The sequence below is a fragment of the Solea solea genome, chromosome 20 (genome assembly GCF_958295425.1).
Source record: "Solea solea chromosome 20, fSolSol10.1, whole genome shotgun sequence".
NCBI classification, from domain to species: Eukaryota; Metazoa; Chordata; class Actinopteri; order Pleuronectiformes; family Soleidae; genus Solea; species Solea solea.
The window spans coordinates 16,811,914-16,832,873 of record NC_081153.1 but is presented as its reverse complement, the minus strand read 5'-3'; the positions used below and the strand labels follow the sequence as shown (position 1 = coordinate 16,832,873).

Genomic DNA, 20,960 nt, shown 5'->3' with positions numbered 1-20,960 from the left:
CTAACTAATGGACCTTCCCCCTGTAGTGACACTCATGTACCAGTGCACAGTAAATTGGTGCCCCACTTATTTAGTCTCACTTTGTCGCTGGTGACTCATTTTCTCATCATCACTCCTCCCACGGAGGCACCTTTGCATGTGTAATTTGGATACAAAGGTCATATTTACTCAAAAAAAGATCCACATTCTCAAAATCTCTCTCCCTCTCGCTCTCTCTCACTAAATTAAAACAGGCCTATAGGCTAACAAAGAGCTGGGGAGTGTGCCAGCACACATAACTCTGTCTAGACATCAGAATTAATACAAAGTGACATAACACCAAGAATTAACTTTGGCACAATGTAGTTTGAAAACACAAATCCCAAATGTCCTCATTGAAACACAACATGTGGTCTACAGGACATGTCTCTTGGAACACGACACTGAAGACCACTTTGTCAAAAATGTTTGAAACAAAGTTCACATGCTGCCTTAGAACGAGATTAAACTAGTTAAATGTTGTGTTGTTTAACTTGAGATGATTATATCATGTCAGGGAAGCATATCCCTCCAGTGGCTACTAACAGAACCCTGTCTACCATTTTGTTACTTCAGAATAAACACTGAGTTAAATGAATGTGCAAAACATGTCACAATATGTGTTAAAGAAAACCTATTCTTTCACACAAGTGAATGGGGATATTATATTTTACAGTTTAAACAATGCTTTTGCATCGCTGCATGTATGCACTTTAAAGTTCTATAGATTACAAGAAGGCTGTAATGGAGTCCGATGAGTTTATAACGCGGTGAACATAGACAGTGAAATGGAGGCTTTGGGGTTGAACACAGTGAGGCCTTTAATTCAATGTCCCCTGCATTCAGCGTACGGTTAAACAAACAGTTACACACGATCCACTGCTGGAGTGATGACAGAATCCAAAGGCCCTCGAGTTTACAGCTGGATGATTTAAATTGAGTCGATTGGTTGTTGCACAATTCCGCAAGCTCTACTGACTGAAGCCGCCCCGCTGACTCGCCAGTTTTCCAATCAGCTGCCAGAACTCCGAGAACGTCAGCTCCCCGTCGTTGTTCTCATCAAGCGAGCCCATCAGCTGGTCAATGCTGAGGTCCTGCAGGTGATCACAGAGAGGAGAACCTGATCAATACAAGATCACTCTGAGCTGCAGCTGGCCTGCCACCTAATGGTGAAATGTAGTAATAAAGATGTGAAATAAAACTAATGACATAAAAGAAAATAGAACAAAAATCTGTCGTCTGTGTTTTCATAGCATATAATAATATGTCAGAGGACTACAAGGAAAAAAAGAAATCAAACCTACACCACACCAAACATTACACTATACATCATAATTTAAGAATATCTGTTAACCAGACAAAGTGGTTCAATGGTAGAGCAAGTTGTCTTTCATCTTAAAGGTTGCGGGTTTGACTCCCAGCTCCATGTGTCCTTGGGCAAGACACTTCACCCCACGTTGCTCCTGACGGCTGTGCTGGCAGCGTGTGAGTTGGTATGAAAAGATGAGTGATAGAAAAACGCAGCGCACGAAGGTTTGGGTGAATGGCAACAAAACTGTAGTATAAAGCAGACAACATCTGAATATAATAAATAATAAATAATTTCCTTTCTACATCACGTATCACAGCACCCATGCAGTACTAAAAACCTGTAGCCAAGTAAACTGGGATGCATCACACAGGCCGAAGTAGCATGTTATATAAATCCTGTCTGAAAATGCAAAAAGTGTTGTGTTGACATGTGACAAATGACACAAGTTGTTGCACTTCTGTCCCATGTAACACTGTGGTGATGCCTCAGGAGACTACTATGTATTAATGTTGCATAATAAACCAAACCTTAAATAAATGTGTGAAGGTGCACTGGACGTGAAGCTGACTGAAATCAGCAGGACACATTTTGAGGGACATACCTTGGCACAGTTGGGCAGCTGAGAATTCATCAGGCTCTGGAACTCATCTTTGCTCAGGGTGCCGGCCGATCCGTCTTTCCCGGCAAAAACCTTGAACTGGCTGACAAGGGTGTCAATAGCAGCTTCCATGACTGTTTGTGCAGAAGACCTAAGACCTAAGAGAGTCCATGAACAAACAATGACCTCAATGAAGCCGCCCCCAAACATGTGGTGAAAAGCAGCTGTTGAAATCTTACCTGTTGTGTTGGAGATGAGTGAGCAGGTACCGGGATCCTTGTTCTTCCGCACTGACGCCACCTCTCTGAATATACATATATATATATGCTTCATCTCTGCTCACTGGTGCACACATCAGCGGAAAACACGCAAACCTGCCCTCTTCTCCCTCATCCTACAGCCGGGCCTTATCTGCACGATTTCCACCACACACATGCACCAAAACTGCCACTCTGTGTGTGTGTGTGTGACCCACAAAGGGCAAATTTGTACCGATGATAGCAGAAAATCAGCAGGGGATTTACTGATAACATCTTTGTCAGGCCGTTCTAATCGAGCCAGAGAATCGTGCATGCCTCAGCACTAATTAGTTTATACACAACATGAGTCAAATGATACGGCACTCAGGAGAAAGACAGTGTCACACTGTGTCATGATTATCTGCCTGGTTACACATGTGAGTGTTCAGAAAGACGGTAAAAACGCTGTTTTTGTCTCTTATCGTTGTGTTGTTTCTTTTGATTGTCTGATTGGTATTTTGTAGTTGGGAAACCATGTAGAATTTAAAGGTCCAGTGTGTAAAATTAACCCTTTAACACCTCTTTTTTTCCCCCCGCTTATTTTAACCATAAAAGGGCCAGAAAATGTCCTGTAACTAAGTGCTTTTGCCCATTGTTCCAGAATAACTTTTAATATCTGGCAGTTATTTACAATTTACGTGAGAGTGGATGGTTGACCGTCTGTATATCCATGTGATAGACTGGTGACCTGTCCAGCCTTTCGCCCTATGTCAGCTGAGATTGACACCAGTGACCCCCGTGACCCGCATGTGGAGGATAACGTGGTAGCAGGTAGATTGGTGCGTGAAGAATATAATAATCTACATTGTTCTTTTTAGAGATCTTCAATTAAGTTTCACATAGTCATAATGACGTCACAGATATCTGGAAGGGTAATTCCAGATAGTCCAACTTAGACTGCCATAGACTACACACTTGGAAGTGAAAGGTGAGGTGAGGACTATTCAGCTGCAACGTTCAACTTCACCAATAAATGTTAGACACTGTACCTTTAATATCATTCAGTGTCCTCTTCCCCCCCCCCCTTTTTTTCCCCCTTGACAAAGCAGAAATGCTTCTGCTGAGAGGAAGCTAACACCAAGAGGAGCAGCTGGAAATAAAGAAACAAAAATATGCAGAACGCGCTTGCGTGACGACTTGTTTGTAGAAGTCAAAGAACGACAAGAACTCTCGGACGTGTTCGCCATCACCTCTTACATTCTTATTCAGCTCGGGTCAGTGACCGACCGCCACATACTCTCTCTCATGTGAAATCAGGCAGGAAGTCAGTGTTTGGTGTTTGTGTACGTGCTCAGAGTATTTAATCTAGTTGTAAATACCTCCGTTCAGCATCGTGGCTGTGATAACAAATGCCCGTCATACCAACACTTCCACTTCCTGCCACATACAAGTCACACATGGCTGCGTGTGAACGTTTCAGCACTGACACATTTCCATGAATAACAACACCTTCGGATTCTCTAAAATCCCAGCAAGGAAAGTGTTTAAATAAAGACACTGCTTACATGAGAGCAAAGTCTTTATTGAACTTAACACTGACTTCCTAAAAGAGGATATAATTGATGAAGGGGAAAAAACAGAAACCATCCAAATGTATCAATACATTTGTCCAGGGATCGATGGCATGCACATCTGAAGCACAATATAAGTAAATGCAGAGTCCTGCTGTCGTCCCAAAAAGACAAAGATGTCTCAAATATTGATTCATAAATGTGTTTCAGGATTCGTCTGTTCCAGTCAAACCTTCTTTTGATCCCTTTGGTCTTGTCACACAAAAAAGTTCCCCTGTAGAAACAGCAAAATCTGTTCCACACATCTTTAAACATTCATACTCTGCCACACAACCACAGTACGACTCGCACACTTTGCTTCTCCCTTTGCACAAGCAAATGAAACTAAAACAACGTCTTCACTCGAAGATGTTTGTTGTAATAAAGGCACATATGCAGTAGCTGGCAAACTTTAACTGAAAGCTATCGGAAAACATCACCTCTTCCACACGTATTATTGTTTTATGGTCTGCAACCGAGGCTGGTTCTTCTAGTTACAGAAAAAGGAAATGAGTTGCAGTGTCATTGTACAGCTTAAATAAACATTTAACACGTCATAGCTTCTGTCAATCACTGAAAAGAACAACAATCGCAACATGTCGATTTCAACTTCACATTCACATTCACCGAAGGTGGGATATTTTCAAGATTAAGATTAAAAAAAAAGGAGAAATGAACCTAATTATTATACTTCCACTAAAATGTAACGCTGCATGCTATAGATATTATTTTGCACCATTCTTGATTTTTTGCTGCTCTTATTCAGCTCAGAAAAAATTAAAATATAGCAGCTCTTTCTTTCTTCTTTCTGTAAAGAATAACTTGAATTTGCATCACCTTACTAAATGGAAATGATCTCATCTCATTTGGATTAATTAAATGACTCAAGTCAGTATATGCAGACCATGTGATGGACGTCCCCATGGCTACTTTACAAAATATGAAAGGAACTAAATAGAAATGAAATCATGAGGAAATAAAACGGCAGTAAACGTGAATATTTGAGAAAAGTGCTAAAGTGGTTTAGCAGTAATTAATATGGCTGTTCATAAATAAATCAGGCTGTCCTGTTGCTTTCTTTCTTTGTTTTTTGTTTTTTTTTAGCAGTTGCACAAAGTGGTTCGTGTTTTTTCCACCCATCTGCTGTCAACCGGCAGTTGGGAGTTGAGCATTAAAACGTAGAAGTCAAACACTTGGGGCTCTGAAACGATGCGCTCTGCCTCGGGAGCGGCTGCCACAAAACTGGTCTGACTTGATCTCATTTGTGATCCTCTGGGATCAAACAGTTACACCCAAAACGAGGTGGGATAGTATCTGCAAAAACTCCTCTAAGCTTTTGTTTTGACCTGTTTGCAGTAAAGGCAGGCTGTATTCCCAAACAAGGAAGGAGGAGGAGGAGGAGGAGGAGGAGGAAAAAAGAAGTACCAAATTTGCATGTCTTTCAACTTATTAAACAAAATGTCCACTATTTTAACCCAATGAAATCATTATTTGCAAATACTATCTCCATATGACCCCATTTGTGTGTAACCTGTATATTATCAGTTTGATTTTTACACCATGAACTCCAACATGCAAACACTATAAAGCAGAGGGAAATCCACACAACACATTACTGAGGAACTTTGCATTAGGACACAAGACCTGACAGAGGTAGCTAATGACAACTAAGTCCAGAATGACAAGTACAAGCTTACAATTATAGACTCGGAGGGTCACATTTATGAGAGGCACAAGCTCTCTGTACCAGAAGTTACTACAATCACAGCTCTGAAGAGAAGAGGCTAAGCAAGAGAAGTCCTAGAAAACCACCGCATGTCCCATGTCTTAGTGTTGTATTGTACTCCCTTCCCAGTATGTCTCTTTTTAAGCTGTGGCTGCAAACTTCCAGAGGGCTTCTCGTTCAAACTCCTCCATCTCCTCCTCCAGGGAGTCACTGTCCTTTTGCCCATTGCCCTCTAAAACATCCGCCATGTCCTCCAGAATGTCAGCTACGTCCTCAGCAAAGTCGCTGAAAGGAACTCTGTCGTGGATAAACACGCCGCCCTCAAAGAACTCTGCAGTCAGCTTTCGGATCTTGTCCTTGTTCTCGGGTGAAGACCCTTCAAGCTTGCTCAGGTAGCCCTCCAGCAGCTCCTCGAACTCGGACAGCTCCACTGCGTACAGCCCTTCCTTGCTCGCGCAGTCGTCTACGGAGCTGCAGCCCACTGGGGGGCGGAAGTTTCGCCGGAGCTTCTTCTCCTGGTCTCCCCAGAAATCGTTGTGGTTGTGGTGAAGAGTGCGGCGGGGCTGCTGATGCTTGTGCTTGTGCTGGTGCTGGTGATGGTGAGAGCTTTCACTAGGCTGGTTGTGCCATGGTTTCTCCTTCCTCCTCTCCTCTCTGTCCACTCTGCGCTCATCCTTCTTCCTCTCCCACTCGTCCTGGTGTTTCCTCCACGCCTCTTTGTGCGAGTTTTGCTTCTGAGGCTTCCTCTCCTTCTCCTCCTTGTCCTTCCACCCTCCCTCTTTGCTGTGCTTCCACTCTTTCTTCTCGTCTTTCTTCCAGTGGTCCCGCTCAGTGTTTTTGCCTTTGGTGCCTTTCCATTTGAAATCCTGTGGCTTCTTTTTGCCCCATCTCTCCACTTGTTCAGACAGCCTTTGCTGGATCCCCTCCAAACTATCCCTCACTTGTTTTCGGCTGCCTCCATCTTTTTTCATCCCCTCCAGCCTCTTTCTGCTCTCCTCCAAAAGAACCTTCTGTCTCTGGAGTTCATGCTTCAGGCTGCTTCCCTCATCTGTTTCCTTTTTCCTCTCAGGTCCAACTTTTTGGGTACTCTGACCATCTTTGTCCCTGGACTGAGGGGATGAACCTGGAGTAACTGGAGGGATGTTTTGATCAGCTGTGAAGGAACAAAGTCATCAAAAGTTCAAGTGATATAATTCATATGAGAAAGGTCTAAAGATCATCACTGAGAACTACTGAACAGCACTATTCTTTTTGCAATATCATTTCAACACGAGTTCAATATACTGTAAAAACTACACATTGCACCTGTGAGCTGGTTGAGTTCGGTCACTCTTGCCCTCAGAGTCTCCAACTCTTTCCTCAGTTCAGGCAGAATTGACAACTCCTCCTTCAACTTTGCATTTTCTTTTTCTATATCAGATTTTCTGTTTTCATCACCACTTTCAGTTACGGTCTTCAGAGCTGAATCGAGTTCTTCTTTCTGGGACTGCAAGACAAAGAAAACTATAGATGTTTAATGCTGAATGCGTTCAAACCCAAGTTTGAAACAACTTCATTTGCATGAATAAATCTGTATACTGACCTTTAGTTGAGCCTCCAGCAGAGCAATGTGTTGGTTTTCCTGAGTCAGTTTATCCAATAAGTCTTTCATATCCTGTGGATCATGACTAAGCCAGTCCTGGATTGAAGATCATTGGCAAAGGAGTACAATTTTCTTTATTTTTAAATAATCTAATCTGTTTATTAGTTCAGCATCTGTCTTCAAGTTTTTTTTTTTTTTTTTAAATCATTGTACAGACAAATACTGGACAAAATATTCCGCAAATAAAATAAGAGACAGTACAACAGACCTGGCTTTGTTCTCCATTACTCAGTTCAGAGGTGTCAAAGTCACCTGTCAGACAGAAAACACATATTTCATACAAGCACAGCAAACACACCTTGTTGACATATGGATTCCAAGCAGTCAAATATCAACATGTGCCATTGTTGTGTGGATCTGAAACTTATGTGTCTTTGAAACTTTTTAATTTGGCAGATTATTTCTATTTACCGTGTCAATAAACACCTGACCCTAGATGTGAACATCACAGTGAGTCGTTCCAAAGTGATAGTGTCATTACATAGTTCACAGCTGCATGTTATTTGCTTGTCTTTACTGCCACTGCATGCGCTGTTAGGCCAGATAAGTGTTTGGACAAGCACCTGAGCAACAGCCAGCTGGTGCAGAAGCTTACACTGCCGTCTAATCTAGTTCTGGACCTACCATAATCCAGGTCAGACAGGATACCTGTTGACACAGTTCAGCTTGGTCAACAAGATCTAACACAAACACTGTACTTTGGCTGCAAAAAGCAAATAAATGTGCTCATGTTTTTGTACACACAAAGACGTAATGTCGTAAAATGGTCAGGAGTAAACAGGTACTGGAATTCTGATGTACACTAAGCAAACACACTCATAGTTGTTTTATAAACATCAGGTTTCTTACTGTTTTTTGTTTTTTTTTACATGTATAACACACAACAAGAGCAGTAGCTCATTATATCTGTTCACTATAAAAGCGGAAACACGCTCTGCCTAGTTAGAAATGAGAGGAACTCACCTGACAGGAAGAGGGAACCTAAAAAGAGCAGCACCAGAGCTCCCACAATGCATTTGTTCAGTGAGAACCATGGCTTTTCTTTCTTCTCAGCCACCTTAAACTCCACTTCCTCTTCCTCATCCTCCTCATCTGAGGTTCTTGGTCTTGGAGCGTCAAAGTAGGGGACATTTCTTCTCCTCAGTCCGTCATCGAAGCCACTGGTGTCTCTGGAATCCAAACTAGTTGACGGCTCTAAGAAAAGTAGAAATGCAACAAGAGGAGTGTGTCAGCGCGAAGGACGGACAACCTCGCAGGGCTGACATATTCTTCTACGACAAACAGGCGATGTTGCGTTTAAACCTAAACCACATGTGACCCTGAATAACTTCAACATTTTTGGTTACAGAACTGTGAGAACTTAGCTTATTTACAAATGATAATAAGCTACAGACACTGTCTCTGAACTCTGCAAAAAAACTGCAAAACTCAACAGTGTGTAAACTGTGTATTAGAAAGAAAAATATTCAGTGCCTCTCATGGAAATGGATGACATTTTCTCACTATATAATAAAACATTAATCTAATGCATGTGAGTTTTCGTTGCAGGGTGTGTGCCTCCCTGAGGTGCTAATAAATCACTTTCCAGCTGCTAACATGACACAAATAAGAAACATGTTAACCAAATCTCAACAATAGGACTCTCATTTCATTTCTCTTGTTATAAAAGAGCCATAAACTACAACTTCCCCCGAAGGCTGTGTTACCAAACATGCAAAGCTTTCAACTTTACGCGAGCCAACGAAAACCGCATGTTCAATGTGTGGCAGTTATTTTATAGTAAGACGATCAAAAATACCTGAGAAAAATATCTGAACGTATTATGCCTTCAGGACGTACAATTGGTTAGTGATCAGCCCAAATTAAACTGCAGATTTGACATGTAATTATTTCAGCTTACATGGTGCATATTTATCATTACTTACACTACTATATATACTTCCAGGAGTATATGGTTGATAAATTACCAATGACCCAATATGCTATATGTGTTGACATATGTAGATAAAGCCTAATGTATGTATATAGATATGCTCCATTATGTTACTGCAGCATGCCTTGTAAACCAAAACTAAATCAAACATGATGGTTTTTTTTGTTTTTTGTTCATTTGGATTTGTTAAAATACTAATTATGATTTTATCATGCCATCTGGTCCCCAGCGGTTCCCAGTTATTCTGCCATGTGACCCATTAAAACAAAGCAACGCCTAACTGGTGTCATCACAGCTGTTGGGAAACTATGAGTGGAGACAAACAGCTTTTCTATCATTGTTTTACATGAATGTTTACCAAAGGTATGAGGGAGTTCTTTTAAAGAAATGTTAATCTGTAATGTGGGAATGACTGTTTGAGAAAATACTGACTGGCTTCATCTATTGTGTTCTCTAAAATCATACATGCAGCATAAGTTTCATACCATCTTCTTCTTCTTCTTCTTCCTGTCTCTCATCCTGGTTTTCTGTGTCCCATGTGTCGGTTGCCTCCTTTTCCATTGCTGCCTCATCCTGCTCCTCTGTCTCCCCCTCCTCCTCCTCCACCACCTCCTCCTCCTCCTCTTGCTCGAGTGCACGAACAGTCTCTGGTGCAGGAGTTTCTTCAGTGGGTTCTTCTGTCAACAGGCTCTCTGAAACTGGGTTTGGCAGATGTGTTTTTTCTGGAGCAAAGCTGACGTCTGCGTCAACATGAGAGGGAGCATCAATGGCTGTGATGGTCTCTGTGGTGATGTTAACCTCAGGTTCATCTGTGAAGATTGGACTCTCGTCAGCAGGGCTCACGTGAATCTGACATACATCAGCAGGTGTGTCAAAAACTGATGTTGTAGAGACAGGAGTGTCGGTCATGAGAGACGCAGAGCAGGACTCCTCAAACTCAGATAGGTGGAATTCAGCAGCAGGAATATTAAGCGGAATATCCAAATCCATGCTGGTGAGAAAGGGTATGGCTCCGAGGTTCTCGTTATCACTGGGTGAGCTGGTGTCGATATCATGGATGATTGGAGGCTGACTCTCCAAGTCGAGGTCTGCAGGGTCGAGGGGGTTGTGTGGCAGAGGACTCAACCGAGATGGACTAGAAGGGATGGGACCCTCACTGGACTCTGGAGAAGTCTCTTGACACACCTAGAAACGTGGGTGATAGAGAAAACAATGTGTAAATAAATTTACAATCTGAAATTCAAGCAATCACGGTGTCTGTTTGTTTCAATGCTTTCCTTTTGTTCTCCCAAAACACAAGCTCTAGAGAAGAGGTCTCGACTCATTCATTTACACTGAGCATAGGAAATGGCATAATAAGAATGAGGCAGTTGTAATTTTCCAGTCTTCTAACATCTGATAAAAAGGCATCACACTGCATTAGGACGACTTGCTGTGCTTCATTTGTATTTTTACTCCCTCTTCAATCTATGCAGTTAACATAAATGAAGCATTGTAAAATAGAGTGGAGTGTGACTTTGCTGCAGTTACATTAGCTAAGTGTGGGCAGTTAAATAATGCCTTCAAACAAGAAATTACACCAACGGTTAATTTACTCTGCTCATTCATTCATTCATTCATTTTCCATCGCTTTATTCTCCACATGAGGTTCGCTGGAACCAATCCCAGCAGACATGGGGCGAAAGGTTGGGCACATCCTGGACAGGTCGGTTTTCCATCGCAGGGGTGAGGATTTGTTCTAATAATAATGATTACAGTGACGTAATAATAAACTATTGATGATTTTATTGGTGTTTAATGCACAGAATAAACATCAGTACGACATATAAACCATGCTAGGATCATTATAATGTTAACTGTGAACTAACCTGATGACCTTCCTCAGACAGGACAGTTTCTATGGTAATGTCAATTGGTCTTAACTCCCCAGCAGCTCCTGTAATAAGATTAACACAGTGTCAACACTCCAAACTGTCTTCAGTCTGAACACGATCATGCTACAGATCCTATAAAAGATTTTCAGTACCTGCCACCTCCTCAGAGAGACTGGGGACATCACCCAAGCTCTCAGTGCCATCGTCCACAGTCCCGACATTCTCAACAGCAGCTTCCTAAGGAGTAAGAATATCCAGTTACTTCAGGATTCCTACAAATATTAACATTAAAACCTGGAGTACACTTTACTGGTTATACATGACATTAAGAGCACACCCTATAAAAGGCCCAAGCCGTCAATTGTAATTGTTATACATGTTGACACATGACTCTTTTTCTTGAAACTGATACTGTACTCACACAAGTGTGACATTTTGTCAACTATCCTCAGTGACTTTAGTTGAATAAACAATATTATAATATTGCATAAAACTACAATAACACAACGTGTATTTATTTATTCAACATGTTTCTAAAAGTCAGTGTTTCAACAAAAACTGAGAGAGCTGTGTTACAATCATGAAAGCAGCTGTGAGGTTTTATGCTGAATTAATTTTAGTGTTCTTAAAAAAAACTCACAACTGAATGTGTATTGATGGATGAGCAGCAGCTTTTTATGATTACAATAAAACATTTTTTATCTGCAATGCACTGCCTTTATGCACAGCACAGCAAGTTATTCAAATAAACCTGGATGATACACAAAGTAAACAACTATGAGCTCTGTCTGACACATAGATTCACAAATGTCTTGAATGTATATTCAAACTGAACAAAATGTGATTGATGGGTCACAATTTGGGAAACATTCTTTGTGCTTTTATGCAATACGGGCAACTTGGGGGTTACAAGCTCAGACATGTTATACTTGAAATGAGCCTGTATTAAGGAGTCAGTGTAATATCCAGGCCCACGCATCTCCAAACAGTTCCCTCTCTGGTCTCTGAGGTCAAGTCCCTATGTCCACCCACCCTCACAATCTCCCAGAGTAAGGGGTGTGTTCACAGTAAAAATGAGGGCTTAGGGCCGTCTCATCAAAGATGTGAGGGCCCTCTGGTGGCCACTTTATGTAATTTGCAGAAGCGATTACATCAACAAACAACATTTAATCAGTATAAAGAGAGCGACTAAACCTTCAATGGACATGTAAACATAGAAATATAAGAATATGTTTTCAAGCTCATAAAACAACCATTTATTTCAACTAATGCATAATCATGACATTTTGCCCAAATTAATTTAAATAATCTTAAGAATTATTAAGAATTAGTGATATCAGACTAATTGTAACAAACAGAGGACTTCCTCCACTCACCACTCCCTTCCCCAAGTACATCAGGAAGCTTTTACTTACAAACTGCAAAAGGCACACTCTGGCTAGTTAGTCCATTCAGGCTGGTTTTATTTAAACAAAAAAAACAAAAAAAACAATGGTGTTTTCGTAGACTATAGTATAGTAGTATAGTAGACTATATGTTTTTACCCTTTCCTTTTCTTCTGAAAAGGCTGAAGAATTGTCATTGTTTTGGGTTTTGTTAAAATTGACTATCCATGCCATGCTGTTAACAGTACATGTAACAGGCTTACCTTAAAGTGATGGAAACCAAATTTTAAAGTCAATACACACCTATTCAAACATACTTATGAGTATTATAACCAGTTACACTCAATAATACCTCCTAAATGTTAGACACTGGACCTCTAACCTAGCAGAAAACAAACTATTCAATAACAAGAACAAACCCTGCCAAACTCTTTATTACCATTGCAGAGATAACGTCTTATGGAGCATTAAGTGTTGTCCCATTTCTGTTTATATCGTGTAGAGCCCTTGCAATCTCTCACCTCATCAAAGCATTTGAGGGTATGGTCATAAGGGTTTAGGGGGGCAGTCTTTGGGACTGAGCCTGTGAGTCTTACCTCGGGGGAGAGGAGGGTCCAGCTGTTGGTCGAGGACGCACTGCTACCTGTGCTGTTGCTGCTGTCAGACATCGCCCTCTTCAGGCTCAACGTGGCGCAGCACGGTTGCAGATTCGGCTTAACAATATTCTGCAGACGACGACAGAAACAGCACTTATTCTATGACGAGGCCAGATGCAGACAAGGCAAGCCTTGGTGTGAAGGTTATATTCATTATTTACATGTAACAATAGGAGCATTATGTGTTTGCAGTGGAAAACATAGGTATGCACAGACATAAACATGACAGGACACACAATCTTTCAACAAACTACGCCTCTTTCCCTGCAGTATTATGATGGTTGAAGAGTAAATGACAGCCAATGACGACATTACTATGCAATTAAGGGCCTGAGTCACCGCACACATGGGAGTTAGAGCAGGTTGACGATAATACCTGTTATGCAACAGTGTCGTCCATATTAAACTGCTGCGTAGTTAAACAGAGAGATAATGCATTTTAACTCATGGCCGCTGCCATTTTCAGTCAATCCGTTCATTCAAACCCCTCCATCCTCTCCATCTGTGAGGCAGTCAAATGACCAAAAATGGTCAATAACCAGGCACGAGCGGTTCATTGATCCAGAAAACGAACAAACAGGCTACTACTCACTTGTCGATAACACTATGTGCGCTTAGGTTGAGCCGACGACGCAGTGTCGCGGTTGTGGTTGTTGAAGCAACCAAATTTCAAGGTTCAGTCATGAAGGTAAACAAAGGATGCTAAGGCTGAATTTCCCACTTCCACTCTTCCGCGTTCTCACTCTCACAGGCCCCCCGGATAGTCAGCCCCTCCTGCTCGACTCTTATCAAGTTAAACACAGAGAATCATGCTTTATTTACCCAGCCTTCTCGCGGCTCAGTCGTCGGCTGTTTTCCCTTCAAAACGGTGTGTTTATTAGAAAGAAAAACGCTCCTCTTTCCCTCTGAACTTGGGAACTTTGGGAATTCCGAGCTGCGTCACGTCGACCATGGCGCCGCTCGTCCAATAGGCTTTCAGCAAAGCCTCGGGAGGACCCGCCTCCGAAGCGAGGCTCGACCAATCAGATAGGAGTGTCGTGTCAGGAAAGGGACGCACAGCCACGCTTGATTGACACCTGCAGGTGGAGCGGCAGGTGATGGACGCTTGGTTTCAATAATACAGCTTCATGTGTGAACCTAACCCAGAATATACATGCTTACACACACAGTCATATATAAATACACAGAAGGCAGGGGCTGCCAGCACCAGCCACACTCTGACACGTCTACAGAAGTTATATTTGAACTGCGGGACTTACCACAGTGGACAACCCCTTCACTCCTATTGCTCCAGTGTGGACATTCATTTCATCATCTGACTCCTCTATTATTAGTCTGGTCAGTATTTCAGTCATATTCCCAAATCCCATAATTATTTTACAAAGTCATTCAGAGCAACATTTTCCAAATGTGCCATCATATTCCAAGGACCTCACTGTTGGAATTATTTACCTGATCATATTAGAAATTCCATTAGAGGTTTGCCATATTCTTTGTTTTGGATCAATTATGCAATGACCCAAAGGATGTCCTTTGAGGAAATTATATTCAGTGCTGGATAGAAAATACCCATCTCAGTGAAAACAATAATGTGTGGAGGTCCACATAGAGGTCCACATGAAATCCAGTCCCCAGGGCCAAGCTGCTTTAAGCGTACTAATGGCCCCATCAGTGCACAGTAGGTGCCCTTTTAATTTTCGCCACACAACCTCCTGTGAGTTTCATTTTACTCTTTTTTGTCATGTCATATGTCATATACATATATATTGTTATTCATTTAATGTGTGATAATAACGGTGAGCAACTGTTTTGGTACTTCTTCTAAACCAGAGTTCTCAAACTTACGGCACTGAGGCCACATGCGGCCTATCAATTTTTTCTTAATATCAAGTTGTTTCTGTATGGTTTATTTTATTAATAGATTCATTTTGCATCATAAATACACACACACATATATATATATATATATATATATATATATATATATATGTATATATACAAAACAGACACTTTTATTTTGAAATAATGTCAAATATCATCATAAATATTATTTCACTGTCTTTCCTCAAAGACCTATCCATCTATCTATCTATCTATCTATCTATCTATCTATCTATCTATCTATCTATCTATCTATCTATCTATCTATCTATCTATCTATCTATCTGGCTCACACACACACACACACACACACACACACACACGTATATGCATACGTGTGTGTGTAATGTAATGTAAAGTGTGTCATGTGATGTATTCCAAAGAACCTGGCTTTTTTCCTCTGTCGTGCTAACCAATTAGAAAGCGACTTGTTCGTGACGACGATTTCCTGCGACAGATATAAGCGACCAATAGTAAGAGCGCTCGCAGGCTCGACTGGCCAATCAGAAGGGACGATATGTATTTGAACATTGTAAAGCGGGCTCGCCTCGCCGACATTCGAGAGGGAAACAAAGAAGGCGACAGCATCTCGTTGCTGTTGTACTAAAAGCTGGACTAGTTCACCTTTTCACCCCCAGGCAACGTTGTCAGTTAATCAGGTAACTTTAAAACCCGACGGGCTGTTGTCGGGGGTCGGCAGCAGCTTGTTTATTTCGACCTATATTGTCAGAAATAACTCTTGTTTTCGGTCAATTGAGCTTCATTAGCTTAGCCACGCGCACCTTGCTGTCACGGCGGCCACAGAACTAGTTGGCTAATTCATTTTTGTGATTCTGAATGATGACTAACTGTTTACAAACCTCTTCACCAGATTTTCACCATGTCTAACAAACATATCTACTACTCTGACAAATACGACGATGAAAAATACGAGTACAGGTGGGTAGCGTTCATGCATGCATGCATGCTTCTTAACTTTCTTATGTCACTATATATGAAACATTTTATAAACAAACTAAAGTGGTGCTACACTAGTATTGCACAAGTAATCCGTTATTTTGCCGAGATCGAAAGTATGTCAAAACAGAATTGTGATGACAGACGCTATAAAGTCACATCATGATTCGAATCAATTTATGTGAAAATGACGAGGACGCTTATCTGTATCTATTATAAATCATATTACAAAAACAATACCTGCTTTTAAAAAGTTTTCTGTTGAGCAGATCTTTACTTTACTAAAGCTATCATTATATATGTAACACTGTATACTGCAGTCTTTCTAGTCTACTACCATGTTGTACAGTTAATGTCTTCCCTTACTTATTACACATTTGTAACAAGTATGAATTTGACCCTTTTTCTTTTAAAAAGTATAAGGAAAAGGCTCACAATTTTTTTTCCGTGACCCTTAAATATCCCACTTCGACCCATCTGTGTGTCCCAACCCAATATGGGGGTGATTGATGTAACGCCTGTTCTATCTGTTTTGAAAGGTCCCATAAAAATAAAGTTTATTATTATTGTGTATCATTGCAGGCATGTGGTGCTGCCCAAAGACATTGCAAAACGTGTCCCCAAGACCCATTTGATGTCAGAGACTGAGTGGAGGAACCTGGGTGTCCAACAGAGTCAAGGATGGGTGCATTACATGATTCACCAGCCAGGTATCTAAACCTTGAGTATTATCATCATATCATTTTGATATGTTCCTGGTTGTGTCAATGTCCTTACACTCACTACAGTGACAAACATTTTTGGCAGGGGCCCTAGTCCATGTCATAATAAACACCAATAGTTACTAGACATTGATTGTAATAGAGTGTTTAATACCAGACATTTTTAATTAATATAATTTATGGATATTTTCTATATCCATAAAATATCTATAGAACTGTATATTCATCTTTGAATTCAATTTTTTTGGACTTCTTTTGCATCAAACAAAACTGGTGTCAGACATATTCACTCATCAAAAGACCACACCCCTCACTGCACAATGGTCAGCTGTGACATAATGGTGCTGTGACATAATGGTGCAGTTCTGCACCATTACTTGACAATACAATTTTTTTTCTTTTTTCTTTTTTTAACCCGCCATCTGTGTTTGAAAGCTGCTTCACAAATGTGTATTTGTATGGCATCATCAGAGTAACCCATGTCGATGGGTTTCTTATGTCTCCACACATAAACGTGATTTGATCACTTGGAATTACATAGCTGTCGGACAATTTGCCTGTGAACATCTAAGCACGTGACACAATATGTACGAGGACTACAGGGTTCCCAACGGTCCTTAAATTTGTGAATTTGAATTTTTTTTTTAAATTGACAGTCAGTGCAAGTGCTTGAATTTTGTGCAAGAAAAATTTTTAATATTTAGGTAAATGTCTCCTGCTGCCAATGTGCATGTGTCCTGTAATGCTTGATGTTCGTATACTAGTCCTATGCAGAAAAAATGTTGAGTCATAATTACTCTTGTGGTGTTGCGGTGACTGTGTACAGTGCGGAGGGCACTGTCATGCACTGTCATGCACTATCTGATTGCAATCTGATTACAGAAGATGCATTTTAATGCCAGATGTAAAGGGGGTCTAAGTAGCTCATTTTCATTAGCTGATCAAGAGTCACAAGTTTGAAAAACATCTCCCTTAATGGTCCCTAGTTTGGTGTTTGGTATAAAAACGGGTACATTTACAAAATTTAAAGAGGTGGAGCCTGTTATAAATAGGGACTATATGTTTTAGTATTTAAATGACTGTACAAAATGAAATGTGCACTGAAACTCCACACATTCCCTGAATGTGTGAGGTTTTTAAAAAAAGTCTTAAAGAGATTTATTGCCCTTATCGCCATCCCCTGTTTCCAGTAGATCTGGTGGCAGCAGCAGATGCGATCCCAGTCACATCTTCCATTCATTCAGACATGTTGTAATTAGAGTCTAAAGCCAGATTTCTCTCTTGTTCAACTATCATTATATCTGTCTAAATATTGCCTTCTTTTCCCCACTCCTCCATTAGAGCCACACATCTTGCTGTTCCGGCGCCCCCTGCCCAACCAAAAGATTTAGGTGAGCGATACTCTGGGTCCTTGGAAGATCAGTCTCACTCATGTGCCACAGATCAACACATCATAGGGATCATGCCCTCACATTACTAAACTCTGTGTGGTCGGGGACTTGTAATTTGGGCTGATCATGTTGGACCTGGAGAAGGACTATCTCACTTAGGAACAGTGGTTGTGGAATGGAGGATGTGTTTGAAGAAACAAAATCGTCACCATTCTCTTGGGGGAAAAAAAAGACTTGTGCACCTGTTAAACAGCAACTCACAGTTCACATCAGTTATCAATATCTCTCTCTTCCTTTTTTTTTTGACTGAATCTGTCCTTCTAAGTTGCTGAACCTGCTTGGATATTCCAGCTTTTTAGAACAACTGCTATAAAAATGTGTGGAATAAAACTTTGGTGTCACAACATCCTGGGTCAAGGTCGGTTTGCGACACAAGCAGAAAGAAAGTTGGACCTTGAACTTAATATAACTCCAACGTAATCTCAAACTGCGGTTTTAAGTAATGTGTTGCTGCTCCGTTTAAAATGACACTGTAATTTGGCATTTGCAATACATCATGTACATGAAAAGCTGTGTCCCTAGTGGTCGCATAAATACTACTTAGGGTTATTCTATGAGTTTGGGGCCTTCTCTGAAACAAATCATTTCAATTGATTCGTACCAGTGAGTCGCTCAGTATTTATAAATGTCTTGACATCTCTGAAATAAATATAAACTTTTTTTAAATTGTATTAGTGCATATTTGTTGTTTGACAATATTTGGGCTTTACAACTGCTGTGTGAATACACTTGGCCTCCAAAAGATTAATGTTAAGTAAGCAAATGCTTTAACAGCAAGCACTAGCCTTTAAAAATGCTCTTTTGGGATACATGGAGAACAGTGACTCAGATGTAAAGCCAGCTGCATGTATTTGGTATTGTATATTTGCACTTCTCTCCTGAAGCCTTCCAAATATTTCCACCTAGCAGTCACGTGTTGATGTTCTCGCCCACCGTACAATCACTTTCTCAGCCGCTGCTGTCAGTCAAGGCCTCAAATGACCATTGTGCTTTAGTTCTGACTGAACTGGTTTCAAACTCAGAATTATTAAACCCATATGAAGACAGTCATGCTGAATTTTATCTTTGAATCTAATGAAGTCATGTTTGACGTCGTCTGAACACCTCAGATATATTATTGGTGCATTGTAGAGTTGATTCTGCTCCGTTTTGCATTGTATGTTGCAGCTGCTTTAAATGGGAAGAGAGGGGGAAAAAAAGTACTTGCATGTATTTGCAACTTATTTGAATGTTTAGAAGTGGAACATTTACAGAAGTTGAACTGGTTGTTTTCATCCCATCATGTAGTGGTTGATCTAAACCAAATCGGACTAGACGGCAGCATGAAATTCTTTTAGATATGCCTCTCTTTGCAGTTTCCTGTCTCTGTCAATTGTAAAATAAACTGAACGTACACTTGATTCACTGTCGCAGTCTGTTTCAAAAGCGGGGGGGGGGGAAAGTATTCCCTTGTTGATAACCGTAATGAAATTGATGTGCATTTTCTGTTCAGAATAAATGTGTCACACAATTATCGCATCGTGTTTCCTGTGAATGTAATTTCAAGTGTCATTTGCCCGCAACAATAAACGAAGGCAACTCGTTTAGCTGCCTTGCGACAATGTTAGAAGTCTTCACATGAATTGTTAATAATGAAGATGGCTCAACATGTGTTGCTGCCACCAGTGTGAGCTATATCTGCTCTTTCTTTGTTCATCACATCACCTCAGCTGTTCTAGTGTAATGTGGTGAACTCTGCTGGTAGAAAGCTGTGCTCTTAAATATGCAGGAGTCCATGATGAACACAGACTTCTGAATGTGTGTGTGTGTGTGATTTAGTGGATCAGGAGGCTTAGTGTCACCGCAGCTGTTGTCTTACCACACTCTTGTTTTACTTTTAATGTGTAATATGTACGCCTCTGTGACAGTAATGTTGTCCTGAATGGTTCAGTTGTGAGAGGCAGACACTACTAAGTGATGGCCAGCAGTGTGGAAAAAAATGACATCTTCTCATGTAGGATAAGTTATCATATTTTTGGTTTCTTTATATACATGCTAAGGAAATCAGATATTCAAATGTGATGAGTATTTTTGGTTTCTTTATATACATGTTAAGGAAATCAGATATTCAAATGTGATGAGTATTTTTGGTTTCTTTATATACATGTTAAGGAAATCAGATATTCAAATGTGATGAGTATTTTTGGTTTCTTTATATACATGCTCAGGAAATCAGATATTCAAATGTGATGAGTTAGAACAACGTTTTAACATATTTGCCTCATAATTAATCAACTGTATTGACAGTCTAGTAATAGTAGTAATACTTTCTCTCCTTAATCTCCCACATGTTTGAAGAGGTGTATCTTGAGTATATTTGTCTAATTTCCCAATGATTATTAAAAAAAAAAAAATTTATTTTCAGATTTTCAAAGCAGAGCTAGGAAAAGTGTGTGCACCAATTAATGTTTTTTTTTTCCAACTTCAAACTGTTATTCCCCTGATACAATTCAATAATCCTTGTTATAACCAGGGAGGGCAGTATTTCAAATTCAAAACATTATTTTGTATTTTATTGAGATGACGAAAACGCCTTCATACGTTTTTATATATATATATGTATATATATATGTATATGTGTGTGTATATATATATATATATATATATATATATATATATAAAAAAGAAAGTGTTGTGTATTTTTTTATTTTTTAAAATACTGTCAAATACTAATATACAACAGAATTTCTTTGGAACAACATGACATAAGCATACAGTACGTGAGGTCCTGGTGCAGGTTGGACGTCGCTGGAGTTTTTTTTTTAAGTCAGGTGTGGATTGTTTGCTAATTCACCTATTACAAAACAAGAAAGTAAATGAAGACACTGATGAGTTCCTTCAATCTTCCTTGTATTTTTAGTATGTTGCTACATGGCGTGGCTGCTGTATTTTGTAGTTTATTTTAATACATTTATTA

The 20,960-nt window shown here is 40.2% G+C and overlaps 3 protein-coding genes across 5 annotated transcripts; 1 reads left to right on the top strand and 2 right to left on the bottom strand.

Moving 5' to 3' along the window:
- Positions 1-821: 821 nt before the first annotated feature.
- On the bottom strand, positions 822-2,271 carry s100a11 (S100 calcium binding protein A11). The gene is made up of 3 exons (XM_058619450.1): positions 2,168-2,271; positions 1,932-2,086; positions 822-1,112 (listed from the first exon to the last, which is right to left on the bottom strand). Exons 1-3 carry the CDS (start codon positions 2,259-2,261, stop codon positions 990-992), a joined length of 372 nt encoding a protein of 123 aa, XP_058475433.1. The 5' UTR covers positions 2,262-2,271; the 3' UTR covers positions 822-989.
- A 1,462-nt stretch (positions 2,272-3,733) lies between these two features.
- pbxip1a (pre-B-cell leukemia homeobox interacting protein 1a) lies at positions 3,734-13,970 on the bottom strand. Of its 3 annotated transcripts, none has more exons than XM_058619493.1 (11): positions 13,816-13,970; positions 12,934-13,062; positions 11,105-11,189; positions 10,947-11,014; positions 9,564-10,263; positions 8,109-8,339; positions 7,770-7,793; positions 7,354-7,397; positions 7,086-7,181; positions 6,809-6,989; positions 3,734-6,656 (listed from the first exon to the last, which is right to left on the bottom strand). In XM_058619493.1, the coding sequence occupies exons 2-11, from the start codon at positions 13,003-13,005 to the stop codon at positions 5,644-5,646; spliced, it is 2,514 nt and encodes an 837-aa protein (XP_058475476.1). In that variant the 5' UTR covers positions 13,006-13,062; positions 13,816-13,970; the 3' UTR covers positions 3,734-5,643. The 3 variants fall into 3 exon arrangements, with proteins under 3 accessions (XP_058475476.1, XP_058475477.1, XP_058475478.1); XM_058619494.1 differs by lacking the exon at positions 13,816-13,970 and adding an exon at positions 13,586-13,759; XM_058619495.1 differs by lacking the exon at positions 7,770-7,793.
- A 1,422-nt stretch (positions 13,971-15,392) lies between these two features.
- cks1b (CDC28 protein kinase regulatory subunit 1B) lies at positions 15,393-19,438 on the top strand. The gene is made up of 4 exons (XM_058618344.1): positions 15,393-15,533; positions 15,746-15,813; positions 16,414-16,541; positions 17,895-19,438. Exons 2-4 carry the CDS (start codon positions 15,755-15,757, stop codon positions 17,942-17,944), a joined length of 237 nt encoding a protein of 78 aa, XP_058474327.1. The 5' UTR covers positions 15,393-15,533; positions 15,746-15,754; the 3' UTR covers positions 17,945-19,438.
- The last annotated feature ends 1,522 nt before the right edge of the window (positions 19,439-20,960 follow it).